Below are 26306 nucleotides of genomic sequence, written 5' to 3'. Positions count from 1 at the left end.
CATAGCGCTTCACAGCTGTAATACACGTGACAATCATATAAATAACAAATAATACAAATAGGAGGGTGTTCTGTTAAGTGCGCTTGCAAGGGGCTAAGGTCTATGTATGAGGTGTAAATTATCAGCCATGGAGCTACTCGTATGCTTCCTTAAGAGGGGTCTTCAAGGTGGATAGAGAGGGTGCTAGTCGGATATTGAGGGGAAGGGCATTCCATAGGTGTAAGGCAGTCAGTGAGAAAGATTTATGGCAAGAGAGGGCTTCAGATACAAAAGGGTCAGAGAGAAGACATCCTTGAGCAGAATATAAGAGTTGAGATGGTGCATAGTGAGAAATTAGGGCTGAGATATAAGGAGGAGCAGAAGAGTGTAAAGCTTTAAAAGTGAGGAGGAGAATTGAGTGTGTGATTCAGTATTTGATAGGAGGCCAGGAGAGGGATTTCAGCAGGGGAGATGCTGAGACAGATTTAGGAAAGAGTAGAGTGGTTGTGATTTCTAACAATAGAGTAGTCAGTCGTAACGAGCAGTTCAATTTCCTCATTGCTTGTTTTGTACTTATGTACAAGACATAACTTGTTTCAGAACATCTTACAGTAATGGCACTAATGGGAATTGTGACCAAAGTGTGTACGTCGATCCAATTAGTATTGTTATGTAATATTTTTTACATGAAAGGCTATGGTCATGATGAGCATACTCATTTGCCACAGATTTAATTTAAGAGTTGAGTAGTTTTGAAGCATACATTTTGTATACCTCTTGCAGCATTTTGTCTTTTACTATTATTTTATTTGCATGCAGCTCTGGGAAATGGTGTCACTTCTGGGTGTAACTCCATTATTCAATTCCAAATACACACACAATTTTTTTTTTTTAAAGAAGACCACCCGGATGCAGTCCTTTTTAAAACACCTTTGATGACCTTTCTGCAACAGGACATTGACGTCATGGGTTACCTACGATAGAACAATATGGCTGCTAGATAGATCACTGCTCCTTGTCGCCATTCTTTTAACCAAATGAATGCTTTTTTTTAATAGCTTAATTTAGTCCACCAAATACATCTCAAAATATAAGGTATATTTGCTATAAAAGAGATTATCATCCAGATAATTGGACAATGGAACCTTTAAAGCAGCTGTCCAAGCTGCCAGTTTGTTTGTGCCTTTAACATGTGCATCACAACAATCCACACAATGATAAGTAATAGCTAAGTTGCCAATCGATCCGTTCTCCTGTCATCAATCTGCGAAGATTTGGCTCGGTTCACAAAATGGCTGTCAGTGCAGCAGAAGAGGACCAAAGATACAAAGTTCTGTGGGGAAGATCATGTGACCAGGCAGTGACTAGATACAATTCTTGCACTGCTTAAGAGAGGGCAGGACTGTTTCAGCGGAGCAAGGAGGTGTGACTTTGTAAATGGTTACTATGGAAACAAAAATGCTTGTTACGTTATAATACATTAAAATGTCATTCAGAGATGTTTTAAAACAACACCAAAAGTGCTACAAGTATTTTCTCATAGTACAGAAATTCTTTATTTAAAAAAACAAATGTAGGCTATTGCTTGGTCTGCAGCTTTAAAGGTAATGTCCTTTTGTTGTTTTTAGGATTTTGTTAATCAGTCAGGGACATTTTAGGCAATTAATTGAGCTAAGCAGGGGTCTTGCATAATGAAAGGTTGTGGTGGGCTTAGAATAGAAGGCAATTTATGATTCCAACCTTTTTCATTCATTTCCCCACTTCACACGCTGACGAGTCAAATATCATCAACACAATGCAAATTGTTAGAATTCTTAACTATAATTTAACTTTTTTTTAAATTAAATGGTTTCATAGAAGTCTGATAGATGTATGTGCTATATTTGTGAGGTGTTCATTTGATATAATTACATCCAAGTATTCTTTTTGCAGGTCAGCTTTTGTTACTTTTAAGCTACATGGTATACCTGTTTGTGGAAGAGCTATAGACAAAGAAGATTTTGAAAAAATTGTCATAGATCAGTCAAATGCAGCAGGTAAGAATTTTGAGCAATATTTGTGACAATAATTTTCTATTGCAGAGAAAGTTTACAACTCTGTATATACATACATACATTTATCATAATGCAAGACTGCACAGTGGGTTTGTACAATTTAAAGATAAGTTGTACACTTAACATACTGTATCAAAAGATCCCATTATTTCTAAAGCTATTGTTTTGCAACCAGTAAAATGTTTTCTTTGAAGTTGTAAATGAAACATTTTCCTTTGTGCCACATTAAATACTCTGTCCCTGATGTGTATACAAAAATTTTGATTTCTACTGCAAAAATAGTATTTCAATGTGCAGCTGCACAAATAGATATTATGTAAGTTGCTCAGCACTTGTGTTTGTATGCTACGTGACTTGATTTTCACTTTGCCTTTGTTTCAGGATTCATGTTAATATATGATAGTAGTCCCTGACTAGTTTTCCTTTCTAATGGTTTCTTAAATATATCTGCTGTCGCAGTCTCCATGGTTAGTAAATTCCCCATTTTGACTGCCATGTGTGTTGGTTGGTTTCCTACTACTAATTTCAAGGGATGACCTGGTGTCACCTGTACTGTCCTTCACATGCTAAGAAGCTTCCTTTAAAGTTGCTTGTATGGATTTTGCTAAACAGTAATCATATGCCCTTTTACAGACCTGCTATATAATGTAAACAATCTTAATTTGGATAGCCTTTCCTCATAAGTCAGCCTTTTCTTCCCCTTTATTAATTTAGTGGCTTACATTTTTTACAGTTCATAATGCCTTTTTAAGATGAAGTACTCAAAACTTTGTTCGAGGTGTTGTCTGACTAGAGATTTATACACTTATACGAAAAATAATATTTATTTTCCTCTATAGCAATGCTAGTGTATGTACTTGGATTCAAACCAGGTTCAACCACGTCAAAGGCAGTGACATTACCACAGTAGTCCTACAGCCTAGTCCTCTGCTCTTTTTAATCTGTACTCTATTTTATACATGATACTATTCTGGTAGCCTTTGAAGCTACTGCTTGACATTGTGCACTATCACTAAGCCTGTATTCAACCAGCATTCCTAAATCATACTTTATCAGTGGTTAAACTAATTTTGTCCCTTTTGGTTACAAGAAGCATGTTTTTTGTTGCTTTCCAAATGCATACCCTCACATTTATTTGTATTAAGCCTCATCTGCCAATTACCTACCCACGCTTTCAGTTTATCCAAGTCTTTCTGCAGAGAAATTACATAATTCTTTGATTTCACAACCTTAAGTAACTTAGTTTTATCAGTAAAGATGAAGGCTTTGCTCCATATGTCTACTTCAAGGTCCTGGCTACACTGCTGTCTAACATTTGGTTTGTTTATTGACAAACTGACATCCAAACACCATTCCAAACTGGGTGTACTTTATATAAATAAATCTTGCCTAAGCTCATTGGTCAGAAAGATCATTGCACAGCAGATGCTAATGCCGATTGTTTACTAGGAAGATATAGCGGCCTATGCCCTAAGCATTCATGAAAACAATCACCGGGTAATTTAAATTGCAGTTTTTTAGAGTTTTGCTATCACGGTATTCAGAAAACCTCGATTACCTGCGATAGCAAAATTTCCAAAACAGGCGAGTAGCCGTCAACTTGATGATAACCTCTCTGAAAAGGCCTTACCCGGAGATTCCTTTCAGCTGCAGAGAGGGCTACTCAGAGAGCCGCCTCTCCCTGCACTAATCTCGCCTGAAATGAATCTTTTTTAATATACATTTTATTACTAGTGTATGTGAGCTGTGGGTCTCCGGAGTAGAACAATGTTGATTTCAGGTCCGGTGACCGCCTACTTCCAAAGATACAAAAACAAATCAAGGAATTGATAAAACCACTAGGCAACACATCAATTAAAACCAGTAGCCAACAAAATAAATAATTAAATAAAAACGCTAAACAATCGGAAAATGAAATAAAAACAAGCCATACAAAGTACAAACAATTTAAGCCAAACAATACAAAGAAAAAGAAAAAAACAACAATTAATAGGAAAAAAAAAACATTTGCCAAAAAATGCATTGGCTGTGACTGTATTTATCTGTACTGGATAATAGTTACTTTGACCATTACTGTACTGTATGTGTTGGGGGGCAGGGGGGAGATCACCTGAGGGCCCACAGACACCCGCAGGTACCACCTGCCGACCCCGGACACCCGCGACCTCTGATATCAATCATGTGGGGGTAGAGGAGGTGGGTATTGGTGTTTATTGTGGGTAGCGTGGGTGGGTAAAGGGGGTATTTGGCCCTTGGTGGATAGCAGCAGGGGTTAACCCCTTCATTGCCTTAGCGGTTAGCCGCTAAGGTAAGGAAGTTGACTGTAAATGCATTTGTATTGCATGGGATTCATGCCTAGGGTTTCCGGTGCTGATATTAATGGGTATCAGCTCTGTAGACTCCCGGCATCAGTCCGATGCAGAAAAAAAGCATTTTTTGTTTAGTCCCGTATCGCCGCTTCTCAGCAGGTTCTCATCACCTTCACGACCAACTTTTCCTGGCGTGAGGATTTTGGTTGAAACTCGCCATTCTAGAGCCGCGATAGGCCTCGATAACCTAATCGTGGCTACGAGAACTGCACGAGTTTCAGAGCATTGCGATAAGTGGCTTATCGCCGCTCACTTGGTGATTTTTTTTGAAGCCTCAAAATATTGGCGATTCAGTCTTTTATCGCCCACTTATCGACGCTTACAGAATAGTAGTAGGCATTTTGGCCGATAAGTGCTCGATAAGTGGCTTATGAATGCTTATAGCATAGGCCCCATAGTGTATGGTCCAACATCCCAAATTCACCTAAGAAAACTTGAAATTCTTTACAACTCAATTTGGCATTTTGGCTTATTATGTAATTTCAGCGCTTACCATTGAGGTAGGTTAATTTGCCTAGGTTTCCTATCCCTTGAGTCCAGACACAACGTACACCTTTCTGGTCTTACCTTTATATACTTTCTTAACAAGTTACCCAATTATCAGAGCAGGCTTCTCCTACCTACTTCACACAGAACTTATCTCCTTAAATCGACCTTTAGAAGTCTACAGATGGTTCCAAGGTTCAATAAAGAATCTATCTGCTCATTCTTCCTTCTCCTACCAAATGCCCCACTTCGGTAACAGATTACCGGACTCTCTTAATTCTGCCTCCTAAATTCTTTCAAAACGTTGTCTGTTTCCTTCTTTAAAGGAGCAATCCAAGCTGTCTATTTTTTGTTTGTTTGAATCAGCAGTTTCCTGAGCTGAACCATTTTAATCTCAGCTCCAGAGACCCCCTGCTTTCAGAGATACCTACCTCCAAAGGGGATGCTGGTATCTCCTATATTTTTCTGCAGTTTAAAGCTTCTGAATTACATGGGCCAATAGGAAACTGCACCGAATTATGTCATGGCTTCCTATTTGCCCGGGAGCTCTAAAAAGCAGCCATAATGTGAACCCTGGAATGGCTACCAGCACCTTCTACACGGGTAATTACCTCCGGAAGCAGGGGGTCCTTTGAGCTGATATTAATGGGCTTCAGCTCTGGAGACCCCTTCCTTCAATCCTGTATTAAAAAAAGGGGGGAAGGGCTTTTGACCGAGTGGACTGGTCGTTTATGTTCCGAGTTTTCAGAGAGATGGGCCTACACGAAAATTTTATTATGGGTATTAAAGCATTATACTCCAACCCAATAGCTACAGTGCGTACCTCAGGCTACACTTCAGCACCGTTTAAAGTCTCTAACTGAACTAGACAGGGATGCCCACTCTCACCTATGCTGTTTGCCATGTGCATTGAGGTACTAGCCTCAAGGATTAGAGAGAATCGGGGGATAGAGGGAGTTTCTATAGGAAACAACATATACAAAGTGTCCTTATTCGCGGACGATACCCTACTCTCCCTGACTAACCCGGAAACCTCACTAAAAACCTATTCGACACATTAGACGAATTTGGCAAACTATCAAACTTCAAAGTGAACCACACTAAATCAGAGGCTATAGGCCTACACATACCTAAAGAAACAGAAAACGCACTAAAGAAAACATTCCCAATAAAATGGATGCCAGGCAAAATGAGATATCTAGGAGTGTACATTACAAGACTATATGATGACATTTACAGAGCAAACTACCCAAACCTTATCAAAAGCTTGAAAAAGACCTAGGGGCCTGGTCAAGATACCAGATATCCTGATCGGGCAAGATTATCTCCGTAAAAATGAACTTGTTACCCAGTATACTCTATCTATTCCAAGTGCTTCCTGTAACCGTCCCAATCTATGTAATTAGAGACCTGGAAAAAGAGATAACTAAATTTATCTGGAACGGAAGAAAACCCAGAATAAAGAAGAAATTGATGGTCCTCCCTCTGACCCGGAGAGGCCTAGTTCAGCCTGATTTAGCTAAATATTACGAAGCAGCTAGACTAAGCCCACTAATTTATTGGTCCGCAGCCTTAGGAAAAACACCATGGGTGGACATAGAGAGGTCGGAAGCTGGGTACGAGGAGCTAGCGTCTCTTCTATGGGTAAAAATGGCAAATAGGCAGCCAAGCTATAGAAATCATCCAGTCTTACTACACTCCTTAAATATCTGGGATAAAAACTGCAAGCACAAGCAGATCTCTTCCATCCCATCGCCTCTAACACCAATCAGATCTAACCCTGACTTTACCCCAGCACATAACTCGAACATCTTTAAACAATGGGAAGAGAAAGGGCTATCTAAGCTAGGAGACATGCAAAGAGGAGGCAAGGTCAAATCATTTATGGGGATAAGAGAGGAATACAATATCCCAAGCGCACAAATATTCCAATATATGCAGCTGGCCCACTTTGTCTCCTCGATACAGCCAGGAGACACTTGGAACAGACCACTCACCACCTTTGAGAGTCTGTTCCAAAGGGGACAATACAACAGAGGGATGATTACCCAATTTTACCAGACGCTACTGAAACAAAATGTAGGCCAAACAAGCAAAAACATATCGGAATGGGAACACGATACTGGAAACCCCTTAGAGGAAGAGGTTGTGTAGAAAGCCAGTGCATCAGATAAAGGGCATTTTTGCCTGAAACTAGTTGGTGGACCCCTGCTGTGTCCTAGGGGGGACCCTTTTGTCCACTTTTTATGTAATAAATCTATTTTTTGTTGCTTAAAACCGTGAGCCTCCTTCTGTTACTTTGGGCAGTGCACTGCCTTATTTTTCTACTTGTTCCTTAGAGTAAGAGGACTGGGAAGAAATATATGAAAGGATAGCTAGAGCCTCTCGGTGCTCAACAATCAGGGAAACAAATCTGAAAGTCCTACACAGATGGTTCTATACCCCAGCGCGCCTCCACTCTTTCTTCCCATTAACTTCACCTATGTGCTGGCGTAACTGTGGCCAAATAGGCACATTCAAACACATATGGTGGTCCTGCCCTAAGATAATCCTCTTCTGGGGGAGAATCAGGTGGCTAATTGAAGGGGTAACAGGCATGGACCTACCCTGGGACATAGAAACAGTGCTCCTACTAAAACCGAACGAGGGCTTAGAGAGAAAAATAGACTACTTGATAACACAGATCCTATCAGCAGCCAAAACACTAATAGCAAAACACTGGAAGCAGAACGACTCTCCTCCCCCCCCCCCCCCTATCACCAAAATATTGCACAAGATAAATTACATTATGACAATGAAGAGACTCACAAGTCTAATCCATGACCGGCACCACACCTTTCTGACAACATGGGACCCGTGGGAGACATACATTTGGAAGAATCCAATAGGTTCGACGATATGAGGAGACTACTAATGGGTAAACAGACTTAGTTCTGGTTGAGGATGCCAGAAGGTTACCCAGATTTTGTAAGATGTCTTTTCACTTCTTCCCGTGTTAGACAAGTCTGAGATATTGTTATTGCTGGGTCATCCCTTTGCAGTAATATTTTGCAAGTGGCTCCTTGTTGATATATACAGAGACAAATTATTAGTTTATACCTTAGCTTTTTCATTATCGCCAATAATTTGCTTGCCCATTGCACTCTAATTGGGATATACATTATTGTAATCTTAATTTTAGGAATGATCTTACAATTCATTTTCTTATTTTCAGCCTATGCCCTTTTACAACTAATGTTATATGCCTAATAATGCCAAAATGGTGCCTCTATCACTTTAAAAATGTAAAGGTTTTTTTTCTTCCATTCAGTTCTTTCCCATGCATGTTTATTTAGCCACATTGTTTTTGATTGGTTTATTTTACATTTATTACCCAAGTACAGTATGTATACTGATAAATGTACTTGTACAGCAGTCATTTGAAGACTACCCATTTATCTACTGTATTATTTCCTGGAAGAACTTCTTTATAAACTGTGCCTTAGTCAATTAATATCGCTTTCCTAAAATTAAGAGTGTTTGTTGGTCCCATATATACTGTTTTTTGATAAATAATTTTAAATCAGACCATATTGTTGTCAGTACTTCCTAAGTATTCCCTCACATGAGCAAGGGTTAGTGTGTCTACATTGTTTGTTATTACTAGATCTAGTATTGCCCATTTTTAGTTGGTTCCTCAATATTAGATTATGTAATTACCTTTTAGAACACCCATAACCTTTAGCTGTACTGCTAAGCTTATTACTTCAATTAATTAAAACTTGGCCCCGTTTTGTTGCATTTTACATTTGCAAGTCACAAATATTTGGTAGTTTAAAGCATATCCCTAGGAAACACACTACTCACACAGTTTGTACATTTTCACATATCTCTCTATGTTTCTAATCTGTTTTTTAATCTTTTTAGTATGACTCATTTTCAGGTGTGGCATACTAATTGCTCATTATAGACACCAAGTACATATTATGAAAGATATAGAAAGGATGTACAGTAGCATGTTAGATGTAATTAAAATATGTTTATTATGGAAACACGTATGTGTAAAAATAATGTTTCACACCACTTCAGTTATGAAATGCAAAACATAAATATAACTAAATATTGTCACTCAGCATAGAGCCAGCAGAAAGTTATTTCTGTTTAATAATATTAAATACATTCATTATTTGGTTTACACTGATCAGTAAAAACATTCAATACTTTGTTTACTGTACTGGTCTGGTAGTGTGAATATATCTAAATATATAAATTACACTGTATATTCGTCATATAAAGCGTATTATAATTTCAGGTGTTCCAGTAGAATGCGTAAAAGAATCCCTGGGTGAAGAACTCTTCAAAATGTGCTATGAAGAAGATGTACACGTTTTGGAAGTTGTTGGAGGAACGCTGAAGGACTTTTTGAATAGTTTCAGCGCTCATATGAAGCAGAGTGGCCCATCCCGAACACTGGAAGAAAGTGGTGGACTTGATGAAGGTTCGATTCTGTGCCTAGAAAAAGATCAGGATTTCTTAAATGTTTACTATTTCTTCCCTAATAAAATAACAACATTAATTTTTCCTGGAATAATTAAGGCGGCAGCTATTACCTTGTATGAAACTGAAGTTGAAGTGAAATTGATTCCTCCCTGCTTCAACGATGGCAATGAATTTATTAAGGAACCCTACTTCCTGTATTCTGTACAAGTCAAAAACACACGGCCTTCTTTATCTCCCTGCAACCCACAATCTTATGTTGTGATATCTGCCTCAGTCTTCTGCAAGACCTTTCCTTTCCATTTTATGTTTGACAAGGACATGGCCATGTTACAGATCGGTAATGGCGTGAAGAAGCTGCTGAATAGAAGAGACTTTCCTGGAAAATCCAGCTTTGAAGAATACTTTGAAATCCTTTCTCCAAAAATAAGCAGTACTTTTAGTGGGATCATGACAATGTTGAATATGCAGTTCATTATAAAAGTAAAAAAATGGGACACCACCATTGAAAAATCTTCGAAGGTGAGGAAAAACATTTCTTATCTTATCATAGCTTATCATCTTGTTGACAGGTGCGCTAATACTTTCTTATCATCAGTATTATATTTGACAAATGTCAGATATTTTAGTACAGTGTTCTACTGCTACTTAATTATAAATTAGATTTTAGCTATATATTGATAACATTGATAGGTTCTCCTGTAGATATGTACCATTCTTAACACCAGACTTCCATTCCCATTATTAGATTACCATTTTTAGTTAAAATAACACGTGATAGTTTTCAATATTTTATAACCCGTTTTATACTTACAATGTGTTTATATCAGCAAAAAAATACATAACCATGAGCTTTTAGTGTATACAGTACAGATATCAGAATTAGGTGAAAATCTATTCTGAATTTCCTTATTCCCCAATTATATTCACATCGGGCTGTGCAGCATTTCATGGCTGACTGGAGTATTCCATATTAAACCTATAATTCAGTACCTCATTAGTTTAGGAATAAGCAGAGACCCTAATGAATCATGACAGTTATGTAGTGAGTTTAAGGCTGAATTTTCAACCGAGTTCTCTTAAATTGTATTAAGCATTTTTTGGGGGCATTAAAAAGTTTTATGAAAATTACTTTTTTTTATGGCTGACAATCCGCACTTTATAGATACGTTTTATTACAATAATAGGCTAAGCTTACACTGCAGTGTCAAATGATTTTTTTTGCCTCCCAGCAGATGTCACTGCAGCTAGAATATGGCAACCTTGACATATTAAGTTAATATAGCTGTTGTTGAAGCATAGCAACTCTTCTTATGCTTTAGGACTTATGCACTGCCTATGGAGTAGCTATTAAATCAGAGTTACAAGCAATTGCACACCAAAAGTGGAAGACTATGCACCACTTACACACTATTTTGTCTGGCACAGCAGCACAGAGCTTTTAAAGAAACTGATGACAGTAGCTCACTTATGGCACTTATGTGTCTGACAAACTGTAGCAAGATTCAGTATAGCACAAACATCCTAGTGCTGCCTGTTAAACTCAGAATAGCTTTTTGCAGAAGGTAAAAATTTAAGTAGCCTATGGCCTAACGGACACGCATAGTCACTATTACCCAAGTATGCACTTTTTTCTTGAGCTTTCCTTTTGAAAAATATATAAACATCACTGGTATCTCTTTTTCTCTACACCCTCCCTTCTCTCTCTTTCTCTCTCTCTCTCTCTCTCATCATTTCTCTCTCCCCATCCCCTCTTTGCATCTCCTATTTTTCCCTCCATTCTCCCTCTCTCCCGCTTGCCCCCTGTTTCTCTTCCCCCATCCTGCTCTATTTCCACCATCCTGCTCTCTTGCCCCCCATACCATCCTTCTTGCTCTCCCCACCCTCTTCTCCCCATCCCCTCTCTCACCCATCCGCTCTCCCTCTTCCCCATCCGCTCTCCCTCTTCCCCATCCCCTCTCTTTGCCCCCTCTTTCTCTCCCTCCATCCCCACTTTCTCTTACCCAATACCCTCTCTCTTGCTTCCCCAACCCTCTCCCATATGCACTCTCTCCCTTCCCCATCTCCTCTCTCCCTAACCCCTTCCTATCCCCTTTTTCTGCCTTTCCCCATCCTCTCTCTCTCCCCACATTCCTTTGCTCTGTCCCCATTCTCTTTCCCCCGTCCCCTCTCTACATCCCTTCTCTCTTTCTTCATGTAACCCCACCCCCTCTCTGTCTCCCCCAAGCTCCCTGTCTCTCTTCCTCCCACCCCCTCTCTCTCTCTTGCCCCATCCCCTTTTCTCCCAACCCTCTCTCTCTCTTCTACACATCTCTCCCCTCTCTCTCTCCCTCAATTCCCTCTCTCCCCCTATCCCCTCTCTCTCCCTATCCCCTCTATCTCCCCATCTCCCTTTCTCACCCCACCCCCCTTTCTCACCCCACCCCCTCTCTCACCTCCCATCCCCTCTCCCTCCCTCCATCCCCTCTCTCTCCCCATCCACTCTCTCTCTCTTCCCCATCTCCTCTCTCTCGTCCCCCATAACCTTTCTCTCTTCCCAATGCCCCCTCTCTCTCTACCCCCATCCCTTATGTTTAGGAAAATCTTTAGGTTGATATTACTGTGTGTTGAATTTCTCTACATCCAGTATTGTACTGTTTTTTTTTGGGGGGGGGGGGGGGGTTCTGTGTACAGTACTTGGTGTGCTGGGTGTGTTTTTTTTTTTAAATTATTATTATGCATTTAAACGCTATGGAGTTACCCCAAAGTTTTTGACTGACCATTCAGTTTCTTCTTTTACGGTTATTTTTTATTGTATTTTTAATGTTGATTTTTTGTTTTCACTATCTGGAACCTAATATACCCGTTACTTTTGATGTGTTCTTACACTAATTATTAATCCTTTTAAATATGAATCCTAATTTACTGAAAGGGGAGGTAATGAGACAAATAGCAGCAGGCAAAATTACACAAACACAAATGTTTGTATTTACCAAAGAATGCATAAAAAGTGATTAGCAGTATCCTTGCATTAATGAAGATGGCATTTGTTAAAAGATACCGGTTTCTTTGGGAAGTGCAGCTAAAATATAGTTTTTCTGTTTTCGTGGTCTGTGTATTAATTTTCGATTTGCTTCGGTAAAACTGGAGCCCCATGTTTTTTTGTATTCTTTTTATTAAAGATAGCATGGGACAAAGGGGTGCCTTCCTGTGAATCACCACATTAGTTATTATACACCATGCCAGTGATATCGCCATTGATGATTTGCTGCTTGAAACCTGAAAGTTGCCCAGGATAATTTGTCCCAATATAGGAAGGGTAAATGTTAAAAAGTATCTCCGTAGTTGAGATAAATGTAAACAAAAAAATAACCCCGGCACAAATATACCCAAGAAGCATGACTTGCTGATTTAATAACCTGAAGAGATCTTACTGAGATCTTTTCACAAATTATTATGACAAGTGAAATGACAGCAACATATATTTTATTCAAGTGCATTGGAGTTGTGACGTCAACTATTTATACATTAGAGCAAATTGTTTTTACATGAATGTAATAACATATCAAATATGGGACCAATGGGGCTATCAATAATTTTTACAAATGAATTCTCCTTAGACAAAATGTAAAAAAAGGAGAATGTTCATCTTAGTACAGTATATTGTAAACTGGAACCTAGTAGTCATTTGTGCAGGTGATGTTGCCATATGTAATATTTCAAAACAGCAGCAAATCCTTGGTTAATTTTGGAAGCCAAACTTACTGTATGCCTGAAAGCCGAACTGTGAAAAGCAAAGTACTGAATATAACACAATAGAGTATAAACTGGCCTTGTTAGGCTAAGGCCCCGCTCCCTCAGTCAGCGCGCCCGCACTGCAGACAGGCGGCGCGCTGACAGGCAATTGACCGCTACTTGCGGTCTGTAGGGAGCGGGAGATACAAATTGTCTGCCTCTCGCGCATCACTGCTCCCTCCTTCCGAGCCGGCCAAAAGTTAACAAAAAAAAACCCAAGACACACACCCGCAGCTCCTTTCCTGCTCCCCTCCACTCACACACACACACAGGCACTCACACACACAGGCAAATACACACGGGGGGGGGTGAATCGGAGCAAGGGGGGAAATCGGAAAGGGGATCGGGCAGATGGGGGAAATCGGAAAGGGGATCGGGCAGATGGGGGAAATCGGAAAGGGGATCGGGCGGAGGGGGGAAATCGGAATGGGGGGGGAGCAGAGAGAGAAATTGGATTGGCTCCCTTGCGTGTCACGTGATGCGACACCCGCCGAAACCACAAGCTCCTTGTAGCTTCGGCTTCCTGACTCATCACAGCACGCAGTCAGCCACGCCGGAAGGAGCCAGTGGGGACCTCCAGAATGGAGGCAAGCATCTGCTTCCGGCGGCCCGCGCAGCCGTGTGCGCGCTACTCACCATGTGATGGTGTCCTCCCGAGCCGGTCCCAGTCACCCCTCGCTGCACGGCTCACTACACACTGTGACGCGTCAGCCGCCAGGGGATGCAAGTAAATTGCGATCCCGAGCGATGACGCGTCATGTGGTGCGCTGGTGAGCCAATCAGGGCGGGGGGTGGGAGCTGTCAGAGCTTCCCCCACCTCCAAAAGGTAGGGGGGGGAAGAGAGAGTGAATGTGTGTGTGTGTGTGTGTGTGTGTGTGTGTGTGTGTGTGTGTGTGTGTGTGTGTGTGTGTGAGAGTGTGTGAGTGTGTGTGTTTACCTTCCGGCAGCAGCACCCTCCTGCAGCCCGGGAGACCGACCCCCGCTGCAGCCATCCGCTGGGAGGGGGGGTTATCGGACGGGAGCTGGGCATGTGGAGGGGGGTTATTGGATGGGAGCTGGGCATGTGGAGGGGGATTATTGGATGGGAGCTGGGAATGTGGAGGGGTGTTATCGGATGGGAGCTGCGCAGAGGGCATGTGGAGTGGTGGAGGAGTAGGACGGAGAGCGAGGGCATGTGGGTGGTCCCTCCTGCAGCCCGGGAGACCCCCGCTGCAGCCCTCCACTCAAACCACACCCCCGGCCGCCGCACCGCTCCCTACAGACCGCATATAGCGGTCAAGTGCCTCTCCACGCGCCACCTGTCTGCAGTGCGGGCGCGTGGTCTGAGACAGCGGGGCCTTAGCCTTAAGGACTCATACTGTACTTCCTAGGAAGGATTTCAGCAATTTCAAAGGTGCAGCAATAATGATTGGACTATATATGTAGTTATAAATGTATAAATCAAAGGGAAATGAGGTGATTTTAGATTAAAAAAAAGCTGTGTGTGCTGTGCACGCGCATAGTAAGTGAAACTTCTTTGACTTTTGTCACAGAAATTGTATTTGTATTGGTGATGTTTTAATTAAAAATCAAAATACAATTTCATTGACAAAACGCAAATAAATTTGACTTAGAACATGCGTACACATCCCTTGTATTTGCACTAAGCGTGAATTCCTCGTGTGTGTGTGTGTGCGTGACTGTGTGACTGTGCGTGTGACTGTGCGTGTGACTGTGTGACTGTGCGTGTGACTGTGTGACTGTGCGTGTGACTGTGTGACTGTGCGTGTGACTGTGTGACTGTGCGTGTGACTGTGTGACTGTGCGTGTGACTGTGTGACTGTGCGTGTGACTGTGCGTGTTACTGTGTGACAGTGTGTGACTGTGCGCGTGACAGTGTGTGTGCGCGTGACAGTGCACGGTGCACGTGACAGTGCGTGTGCGCGCGACTGACTGTGTGCGCGACTGACTGTGTGTGCGACTGACTGTGTGTGTGTGTGCGTGTGACTGTGACTGTGTGTGTGTGCGTGTGACTGTGCGTGACCATGTGCATGTGCGTGTGTGTGTGACCGTGTGCGTGCGTGTGACCGTGTGACCGTGTGACGTATGCGCAGCCCCCCTGCACCTCACACATCCCCCTAACCTATTCAAGTCAGTGTGTGTATGTGTCAGTCAGTGTGTGTGTGTGTGTGTGTGTGTCAGTCAGTGTGTGTGTATGTGTCAGTGTGTGTGTATGTGTCAGTGTGTGTGCATGTGTGTCAGTCAGTGTGTGTGTATGTGTGTCAGTCAGTGTGTGTGTGTGTGTGTGTGTGTATATATATGTATGTGTGTGTTTCTGTCACTGTATGTGTCTCTCTTTCTGTGTCCTGCCCCCTCTCTCCTGACTCCCCCCCCCCCCTCAAAGGCAGGCAGAGCTGCGGACCCGCGGCGGCTCTGCCTGAGACTCTCCTCCTCCCCTCACACCCCCTCACAGACAGGCAGAGCTGCGGACCCGCAGCGGCTCTGCCTGAGTCTCTCCTCACACCCCCCCCCCCCTCACAGACAGGCAGAGCTGCGACCCGCGGCGGCTCTGCCTGAGACTCTCCTCCTCCCCTCACACCCCCTTACAGACAGGCAGAGCTGCGGACCCGCAGCGGCTCTGCCTGAGACTCTCCTCCCCCCCCCCCTCACAGACAGGCAGAGCTGCGGACCCGCGGCGGCTCTGCCTGAGTCTCCTACTCCCCTCACAGACAGGCAGAGCTGCGGACCCGCGGCGGCTCTGCCTGAGTCTCTCCTCACACCCCCCCCCTCACACCCTGGCGGTGCTCAGTCAGCGGGACGCAGGAAAGCGGAGGTAGGGAGGAGAGAGGCTGCGCGGCATGGCAGCGGCCGTTAGGAGCGGCGGCTATCGCCGCCGCCGCCGCATCTGATTTGTGGAGCGGGTGTGATGTCAGTGTTGGGGTCGGGCTGAGCCAGAACACTGCCCGGCCTCAACTGCCAGCACTGACGTCACATCCATTTCATTTCTGTCTCCACAATTCTTTTTTGCCCCATCACGAATGAGGTGCCACTAAGGAAGTTTCACTTCAAAAAATATTTCTGGACCAACTAGAGCTTTAATTATTAGACGCAAAATATTGTACATTATTGATTTAACATAATTTTGTTAAGTACTATGAGTAGCAATATTACTACACAAGTTATTTACTTGATCTTGCTAAAATGTTTCACTGTCTTTCTTGCTGACTAGGTGATACATTACAAATGGTTTAATTGGAAGTCAAACAGCTACTTTTGTATTTACAGGCAATGAATCTGAAAGGCCAAATGATCTATGTGTTTGAATCCAGTGCCATTCTGTTCTTGGGATCCCCGTGTGTGGACAGATTACACGATTTCACAGGACATGGGCTCTACCTTTCAGATATTCCAATCCATAATGCCCTGAGGGATGTTGTATTGATTGGAGAACAAGCTCGAGCACAGGATGGATTGAAGAAGAGGTTAGGGAAGCTTAAAGCTACTCTTGAACATACCCACCAAGCTCTTGAGGAAGAGAAAAAGAAGACTGTTGATCTTTTATGCTCAATTTTTCCAGGTGAAGTTGCTCAGCAGCTGTGGCAGGGGCAAACTGTGCAAGCCAAGAAATTCAACAACGTCACAATGCTTTTTTCAGACATTGTGGGATTCACTGCAATCTGCTCGCACTGTTCACCAATGCAGGTCATCACAATGCTCAGTGAACTGTATACTCTTTTTGATTTTCAGTGTGGAGAACTGGATATCTACAAGGTAGAGAACATATATTGTCTATGCTTGTGGTGGGGGTTGGTTGAAGGCTGCATATATTGATTTTTGAGGGACTGACTTGTAGTTTTAGCTATCGAAAAGAAGTGCTAATTTTTATTCACTGTGGTAAAATCCGTTTTTTTCTGTATTTACTAAAATTGCTTTTTAGAAAAATGTGCATCAACCTATTAACAAATTAGCATGTAACATACTGCAACGCAATATATTTCACCATTCACTTATTTAAATATGTTTTGTCTCACACATTTACCCCATATTTTCTACTTTTCTTTCTCTGCGACTTTTTGCCTTTAAGCAACCCTTAATAACTTCAGTCCTCAAAGATATCATCTATCAATTCTAAGTCTCCCATTATACTTTATATTGTCCAGAGTATACCGCTTACTGTATCTCTCCAAAACTAATTACATTTTGTGCATGTTCTTGCACATTTGTATCCCGCTGGAATTCCCTGTAGATTTATTTCAACAATTTCTTCTACCTCAACATCTGTTCTCTATGTGTCTTTTGGTGTCCATTAGGGATCCATTTTGGACTCCCCATAGTTTATTGGTGCATCATTTTTCTTTCTTGATTATTCCAGTCCTGATTTTCTGTCTCTTAGCAATCACCACCTTAGTCTTAAAAAACTCAATGCAGTTTTATATATCATTAAATTAAAAATAACAGAAGTGCATTTGATTGTGTGTCTTTTAGTTCTGTTATACAGTACAATGGTTTTAACAGTAAGATTCAAGGAGAAGTTGAGCGATGCATACATCGTTAAGGGATGTAACCCTTGTCCTTCGTTCGTTTCCCATGTCGTAGTGTCAAGCACAGAATGAGACAGAAGAGGTTTAATCCCATCTGGCCAATGATTAAAACATCGATTTACAAAAAAAACTTACTTAGTTTTGTACATTGTACATTGGATCTTCCCAAAAAAGCCAAGTCTTATCGTGCCCTTGGAAATCAAACTACGGTTTATCCTGTCCCACTAGCATGTTGCCGTTTTGTCCCATTTATTTGTCTCTTAACGTTGTCAGTTGTATTATTCTACAATTAATGCTCTCACACATACACTCATAATTCCTCAACTACTGTAACATCTTAAAAACTGTTTATAATGTTCTGCTTGTCAGCCATACACTCTGCTATTTGTTATAAACTCTGAAGCTAGGATAATTTCACTTTTTATTTTTTTAACATTTGCTTAATGTTTCTTTCTGCCATCCATCCACTCTGATGGGCTCGTGTTGTATCCTAAATCATTCACATCAATCAACTGATTTAGCAATTAATGTAGATATTAAATATCTCATCCCACATCTGCACTGCTCATGCAGCCCCATAAAAATATGTTTTTAAATAAAAATGTCTCTATGATAGAAAACTACTCAGGGATTTCATAAAAAAAAAGAATATGATCAGGTTACATAGTATGTAGGTTGATAAAGAAATAAGTATGATCTGTTAAAACTGTATTTTTCATTAATAAAAACTATAAATATTACTGTATGTTCATTTGCATGTCTTGACAGGTCTGCAACCCTGTCTTTCACCATTATCGCACAGCACACAGCGCTTCCACTGCAGCAAGGGATTCTGGGAAATGGCATGCAAATGAGCACACAGTGCCACCTTTTGTCTCAAGCTCGTATTACACAAGCAAATCCTTAAGCCAATGCATACTGCTTTAAACACAGCTTTTAGACAGAGGCTGGGATGAGATGCAAAGCCAGTAAACCCACTCACAGACATGGTTCAACCTTGATGGGTATCATCAGTGTGAGGTTGGTTGCTGGCTATGCTGGTTTGAGACTAAGAGTAGGTATTCACCACAATTATTAAGGTTATGGTGGTTTATGAGACAGGGTTGCAGACCGTGCAAATGAACATACAGTAATATTTACAGTTGCTATATGCTTTACTGTGGAGGGTTTTTGTCACTTTTTTTACCCACCATAACCTTAATAATATACACTATATATTATATATACTATACACAGCTCAACCCTGTTATAGCGCGATCTGCTACAAAACAATTGGGCTCCATGTGAATGGATATTCCAGGCAAAAGGTGACGTGTGTTCATTTGCATGTCATTTCCCAGAATCCCTTGCTGCAGTGGAAGCACTGTATGGTAGGTGGTAATGGTTGAAAGGCAGGGTTGCAGACCTGTCTAAGACATGTGAATGTGCTCACTTGTGGTATTCTTTATTGGCTATATACAGTTGTGTGAAAAAGAAAGTACACCTTCTTTGAATTATATGGTTTTACATATCAGGATATAATAACAATCATCTGTTCCTTAGGTAAATACAACCTCAGATGAACAACAACACATGACATATTACACCGTGTCATGATTTATTTAACAAAAATAAAGCCAAAATGGAGACGCCATGTGTGAAAAACTAAGTACACCCTTAGTGCTTCCATAGGAATTAAGATGCTAAGTAGCAGACAGGTGCGGCTAATCAAATGCCCTTGATTAATTGATCATCAGCAAGTGTGACCACCTCTATAAAACCCGAAGTTTTAGCAGTTTGCTGGTCTGGAGCATTCAGGTGTGTGTTAACACAATGCCAAGGAGGAAAGACATCAGCATTGATCTTAAAGAAGCAATTGTTGCTGTCCATTAATCTGGGAAGGGTTATAAGGCCATTTCAAAACAATTTAAAGTCCATCATTCTACAGTGAGAAAGATTATTCAAAAGTGGAAAGCATTCAAGACAATTGCCAATCTTCCCAGGAGTGGACGTCCCAGCAAATTCACCCCAAGGTCAGACAGTGCAATGCTCAGAGAAATTGCAACAAAAAAAATCAATGTACATCTTAGACTCTACAGGCCTCAGCTAGCACGTTAAATGTTAAAGTTCATGACTGTACAATTAGAAAAAGACTGAACAAGTATGGTTTGTTTGGAAGGGTTGCCAGGAGAAAGCCTCTTCTCTCTAAAAAGAACATGGCAGCACGGCTTAGGTTTGCAAAGTTTCATCTGAATAAACCACAAGACTTCTGGAACAATGTCATTTGGATAGACAAGACCAAAGTGGAGATGTTTGGCCATAATGCATAGCGCCACATTTGGCAAAAATCAAGCACAGCATATCAGCACAAACACCTCATGCCAACTGTCAAGTACGGTGGTGGAGGGGTGATGATTTGGGTTTGTTTTGCAGCCACAGGACCTGGAAACCTTGCAGTCATTGAGTCGACCATGAACTCCTCTGTATACCAAATTATTCTAGAGTGAAATGTGAGGCCATCTGTCCGACAGCTAAAGCTTGGCCAAAATTGGGTCATGCAACAGGACAATGATCCCACCACACCAGCAAATCTACAACAGAATGGCTGAAGAAGAAAAGAATCAAGGTGTTGCAATGGCCCAGTCAAAGTCCAGACCTCAACCCGATTTAAATGCTGTGGCTGGACCTTAAGAGAGCTGTGCATAAACAAATGTCCACAAACCTCGATGAACTGAAGCAACGTTGTAGAGAAGAGTGGGCCAAAATTCCTCCACAACGATGTGAGAGACTGATAAAGTCATACAGAAAACGATCACGATAAGTTATTGCTGCTAAATGTGGTTTTACAAGCTATTGAATCATAAGGTGTACTTAATTTTTCACACATAGCTTTCCCATTTTGGCTTTATTTTTGTTAAATATATCATGACATTGTGTAATATGTCATGTGTTGTTGTTCATCGGAGGTTGTATTTACCTTATTTTTAGACCTGCTAAGGAACAGATGATTGTTATTATGTCCTGATATGGCATTCAAAGAGGGTGTTAGTGGAAAAATGTAAAGCGCAATAGAGTGCTGGCACACAATGAACTTTTACTAAGATTAACCCAGTGAAAGTGGTACAAATCACTCACATATGTCTGCATAAAGATGGTCTGATCACGCGTGACTCTCTCTTGAAAAACAAAGAGGAGTACATAGCATAATACAGTTTTAGCAGCTACGGAGTCTTCACAGGACCAAACCCCTGAGGAAGCTGAACTGGAAAGTAGGCGAAACGCGTAGGGTTGTTGGCCCTCTGAAGACTCCGTAGCTGCTGAGGATGAGTCCAGTCCCTTGTGAGCCACCGTACCCTGCTGCGCGCGCAGACACGGAAGTGCTGACTGTCGTCATTGAACAACATGGATCGCAGTATCCTGTTGGCAAACGGGGACTTACACCATGACTCTTTCAGTTCCAGAGGCAGTCGCAGAGTGGCAAGAGTGTGCCCTTAAAGCACTGTATTATGCTATGTACTCCTCTTTGTTTTTCACGAGAGAGTCACGCGTGATCAGACCATCTTTATGCAGACATATGTGAGTGATTTGTTCACTTAACCACTTTCACACCACTTTCACTGGGTTAATCTTAGTAAAAGTTCATTGTGTGCCAGCACTCTATTGCGCTTTTATATTTTTCCACTAACACTTTTACAAGATATTCTAGATATCGTTTCCTTAAAGCTGCACAGAGAAGCTTATTTTGTTTTAGTTTTACGCTTCTCTATATCACTTAATTCAAAGAGGGTGTACTTTCTTTTTCACATAACTGTATATGCAGCCTTTGATTACTTTTATTGAAAACTAATTACCTTGGCTGCTGCTCGATTTGTTCTCCCTTGATCGATCAGCAAAATCCTGCTTCCCAGGGTTAATTAAATGGCTGCATTTCAGTTTCAAATCAATCCTTCAGTCAGTGTCACTGAGCAGCTACAATGTATTCTTGTATTACTACGGTAACATTCTCTATTGTTACAGTTTACATCTGGTGGGAATATTGGCAACAAATTATCACAAACAGGAATGTGTTACAAAGATCTTGCACTGCTGGTGGGGTGTAATAAAGCCTGCTATAGAAATCAAAACATGTTCAGTACATAATATTAAAATTCATTAAAATTGGCATTGAGTTTAATTTTAAAATATAAAGTTAGTAAGTGGTATCTAATACTAAACAAATGATTTATTTAGAAATTAACACACATGTAGGATATTGTTTGGATTGCTCCTTTTCATGTGAATAGTGCTACAGTACACTATCGGGTGTCCTTCTACACAGAAGGTGTCATATGGAGTACTACAGTACTTCTTAGTAAAGTACTCCAGCAATCAACTTTTTTGGCATGAACTTGCAAATTATAATACAGTACTTTCATTAAACTGCGGTAGTGACTAAACACGAAGGAATATTCATTACAAAAGGTAGTTGGAGAGTTCAACCACAATAATATTCAAAATAAAAAAATATTTATATTTCTAGGGAAACTTATTTTAATGTTCTGGGCATGGTTATTATTAAGAATAATATGTTTATGTTTTTAGGTGGAAACTATTGGTGATGCGTATTGTGTAGCTGGAGGATTACATAAAGAAAGTGAAACACATGCTTTTCAAATAGCACTGATGGCATTGAGGATGATGGAACTTTCAGATGATGTCATGTCTCCCCATGGAGAGCGTATAAAGGTCAGACAATACCCTATGTTCAAATATATTTTAACATGTAAGGCCGAGCTTATAGTTGCAGCGTCGCTATGTGGACACGCACGTCAGGCACAATTCAGTACTTGTCTATAGTACTTAGCCATGTGCCTGCGCGCCTGCTGGCGTTGACTCAGCAGCATTTTGAGAAGACAATAAATTGTGTCTTCTCAGGTGGCTCCCGCGTGACGTTAGCGTCACGTGAGCTGGTTCAGCCAATGAGGGTGAATCAGATTTGTGAAGCGTCCGCCACCCCCCTGCCACGCCCCTGCCTCGCCTCTGATCACCTCCCCAATCTCCTGTAGCCAAGTGCACAGATCGCTAGGGCTACAGGAGTGAGTGCGGTTGCGCGCGGCCGCGCAGGTAGCATTAGCTCTGCCTAAGGCTGCGGTCCCAGTCACTGCCACCGAGCCGTGCGCTGTGCGTGTAAGCACCGCCCCTCAATGGGGAAGGGTCCAGCACGCACCTTCACGCTGAAGGTGCAGCCGCGCCGTACTACAAGATTTTTTTTAAACTCAATGAAATTGAGTTTAAACCTTGTGACGAAGGCGTGGCCACGACCCCACCGGCGGTTCACCCAATGTGGGCGTACCTGATGCGTGACGTGATGGCCACGCCCCCGAAAATCCCCAACCACGCCCCCTCCCGTCGCAAGCTCCCTCTTCTCCTGGAGACCACAGATCGCGGATAGCGCTGTGCACGCGCCGCCCCTCCCCCCCCCCCGCCCCCGCCGGGAGAGCGTTTCACAGACATGACTGGGACAGCAGCCTTAGAGTGAAAGGCCTTACATTATTTTCATCTGTGTAATGCAACGCAACAAAATACAATTTTCAAGATTTTCGATTTCTTCTGAATACCAAAAAAAAAGTACTACAGACTAAATATACGCAGCATTAAATTTTTCTGTTAATGGTAATAGGCCACTTTGGGGCCTATGCACTAAAGCCGCAAAAAAAATAATTGCTGGGCTGTTTAATTCGCCAGTTTTAACAGCGTTGCTACCACAGTATGCATAAAGTTCAGAATACCTGTGATAGCAACATTTGCTAAACTGGCGAGTAGCCGGCGACGTGATGATCGCCTCTCTGAGAAGGGCTCACCCGGCAATTTCTGCTGCAGAGAGAGAGCCGCCTCTATATGAATACTTTACAACACGATTATTGGTACTTTATTCTACAATGCATACAATTGTACATGATTTCTAACGCGATCCGCTTATAACGCGATGTGATTCGTTGGACCCAAGCACAGCGTTATAACGGGGTTGAGCTGTATTAGTGGGGGGTTTCTGGAGCAGAACCTCATTGATTTGAGGTCCTGGGACCCCCTGCTTCCTGAGATACAGGCCCCATTATGGGGTGCCGGTATTTCCTGTGCATTTTATTCCCACGGTCACGTGACACGATACATTTAAATGCATAGGCCTGTAACTCAGGAAGCAGGAGGTCCCTTAGGCAGAAATCAAAGCTGTTCAGCTCAAGAGACCCAATGCTACCGAACACTATTAATAAAAGTTACATTAAAGCAGCTTCATTACCTTAGCGGATAGCCGCTAAGGCAATGAAGGGGTTAAGGCACAATAACAGGTTTATTGAGGGCAGAGGGAGTTAGTGAAGCAGGTACTTGGCCCTTCACTCACCCTCTCTGCCCCAATAAACATTACAATATGTACTAACCACCAATACACAAACCACCCACCCTCTCTGCCCCCACATCAAAATATTTTAATTTTTTTCTGCACAGGATTAATGCCAGAGGCCGGCAGGGGTCCCTCGGTGGTCCCGGCAAATGTCAGGGGGCCCCACAGGTGTTTGGGGGCCCTCGGGGTCCCTGCAGATGTCTGGGTGCCCTCATGTGGTCCCCGGTGTGTCTGGGGTCCCCGCTGGCCTGCGGTACCAATCCTGTGCCTAAAAATAAAAATACATACATACATTCAAATAAATATATTACCCCTTCAGACACCCCCCCACCAATACATACAGTACAGAAATGGGCAAAATTACTATTATCCAGATATGGATAATAGCTTATTTGCCCATTATAAAATAAAACATTAGCCAGCCAGCATAAATAAAGTAAATAAACCTTTCTACTTACCCCTGCCACCATGAAGGGCATCCTCATCAGCATACTCAAGGTCCATGTCCTCCGATGACAGAATAGAAAGAATACAATCTAATGGCCCCTAAACCCTTAATCACTTTAGCGGTTAATAACCACTATAGTAATTAAGGGGATAACCCACTCTCCCTCGCTACCCACCCGGGAGGCCTAACCACCCACCCCGGGTCCACTATACCCGCCCTGTACTCATTGGCATAGTGGTACATCATACCATATAATATGTGCATGGTCACACTAATATAAAAAAAGCATAAAGGCCACAAATACACAATAAAAAAAGATATACACAAGCACCTAAACACCCCAATTCAATAAATAAAAGCACTAGCTAACCAATCAATTTATTAAATAAAAGCACTAACCAACAAAACAATTAATTTTAAACAGCCAAAAAACAATTAATTAATTTAAACCACTAGCCAACAAATCAATTAATTAATAAAACCACTAACTAACACATCAATTAAAACCAGTAGCCAACAAAATAAATTAATTAAAAAAGCTAAACAATCGGAAAATGAAATAAAAACAAGCCATCCAAATTACAAACAATTTAAGCCAAACAATAAACTGAAATCAATAGAAAAAAAGTATTTGCCAAAAACTTTTGAACTAATGTAACCTATCACATAATACAGCATCCAAAGGAATTGCCATGTGATATAGCCTTATGGTTTTAAGGCCGTGATGTACCTTCCTTGGAGATGATGTCACATCCTTAACCAAGATTTCTTCAGTGTAAGCACACACAGCTTCTCCCGTCACGGTCACTAGATTGTAGACTGTGTCCTGAATATTCACAGGCACGATCGCATGCAGTCCAGCAAGATTCGCAGTGTAGAAAGTGTCCTCCAGTCAGGCAAAACTCCCCCACAGCACAGCGCACGCTGTTCAGCTCACCGGTCCGGCGCTTCCGGGTTTGTGACGTCACTCGGAGGCGACAGCGCGTCGTAGTCTTTCAGGCACTGAGGGAGCCTGCACAGGGGTGATACAGAGTCCAGCGTTCAACAAGCTATCAAAGTGTTCTTTCCAAAAGGAAAGAACACTTTGATAGCTTGTTGAATGCTGGACTCTGTATCACCCCTGTGTGGGCTCCCTCAGTGCCTGAAAGACTACGACGCGCTGTCGCCTCCGAGTGACATCACGAACCCGGAAGCGCCGGACCGGTGAGCTGAACAGCGTGCGCTGTGCGGGAGTTTTGCCTGACTGGAGGACACTTTCTACACTGCGAATCTTGCTGGACTGCATGCGATCGTGCCTGTGAATATCCAGGACACAGTCTACAATCTAGTGACCGTGACGGGAGAAGCTGTGTGTGCTTACACCGAAGAAATCTTCACCGCTATCCTGACTTGGTGCATGGGTAACACTAACCCTTGACGTGCTTGTTTTTATCTGTTACAATGTACGCTTAATACTCACCTGCAGAGACCACTTGGAGGGCCATGGACACTCACAGGGACCACCTGGGGATCCCCGCTGGCTTCTGTAATCAATCCTGTGTATAGGAAAATAAAAAAATATTTTATGTGGTGGCACAGGGGGTGGGTTTTGTATTGGTGGTTAGTACATATTGTAATGTTTATTGGGTACAGAGGGGGTGAGTGAAGGGATAAGTACCCATTTCACTCACCCCCTCTGCCCCCAATAAAGCTCCTGTTGTTCCTTAATCCCTTCATTGCCTTAGCGGTTAGCCGCTATGGTAATGAAGTTGCCTGTCAATGTATTTTTATTGCATGGGATTCATGCTGGGGGCCTCCGGTGCTGATATTAATGGGTATCAGCTGCAGAGACTCCCAACATCA

At 42.1% G+C, this 26306-nt stretch overlaps 1 protein-coding gene across 1 annotated transcript in view; it reads left to right on the top strand.

Moving 5' to 3' along the window:
- The window catches only part of GUCY1A1 (guanylate cyclase 1 soluble subunit alpha 1), a 45021-nt gene that overhangs the window by 6227 nt on the left and 12488 nt on the right, over positions 1-26306 (top strand). Inside the window, exons 3-6 of the mRNA XM_075612755.1 lie at positions 1912-2015; positions 9180-9886; positions 16403-16888; positions 22219-22362. Coding sequence (XP_075468870.1) covers positions 1912-2015; positions 9180-9886; positions 16403-16888; positions 22219-22362 — 1441 coding nt within the window. The remainder of the gene's footprint in view (positions 1-1911; positions 2016-9179; positions 9887-16402; positions 16889-22218; positions 22363-26306) is intronic.

Source organism: Ascaphus truei, chromosome 1, assembly GCF_040206685.1.
Source record: "Ascaphus truei isolate aAscTru1 chromosome 1, aAscTru1.hap1, whole genome shotgun sequence".
Taxonomy (NCBI): Eukaryota; Metazoa; Chordata; class Amphibia; order Anura; family Ascaphidae; genus Ascaphus; species Ascaphus truei.
Note: the sequence above shows the minus strand (reverse complement) of the source record. Positions and strands in the feature narration are given on the sequence as shown.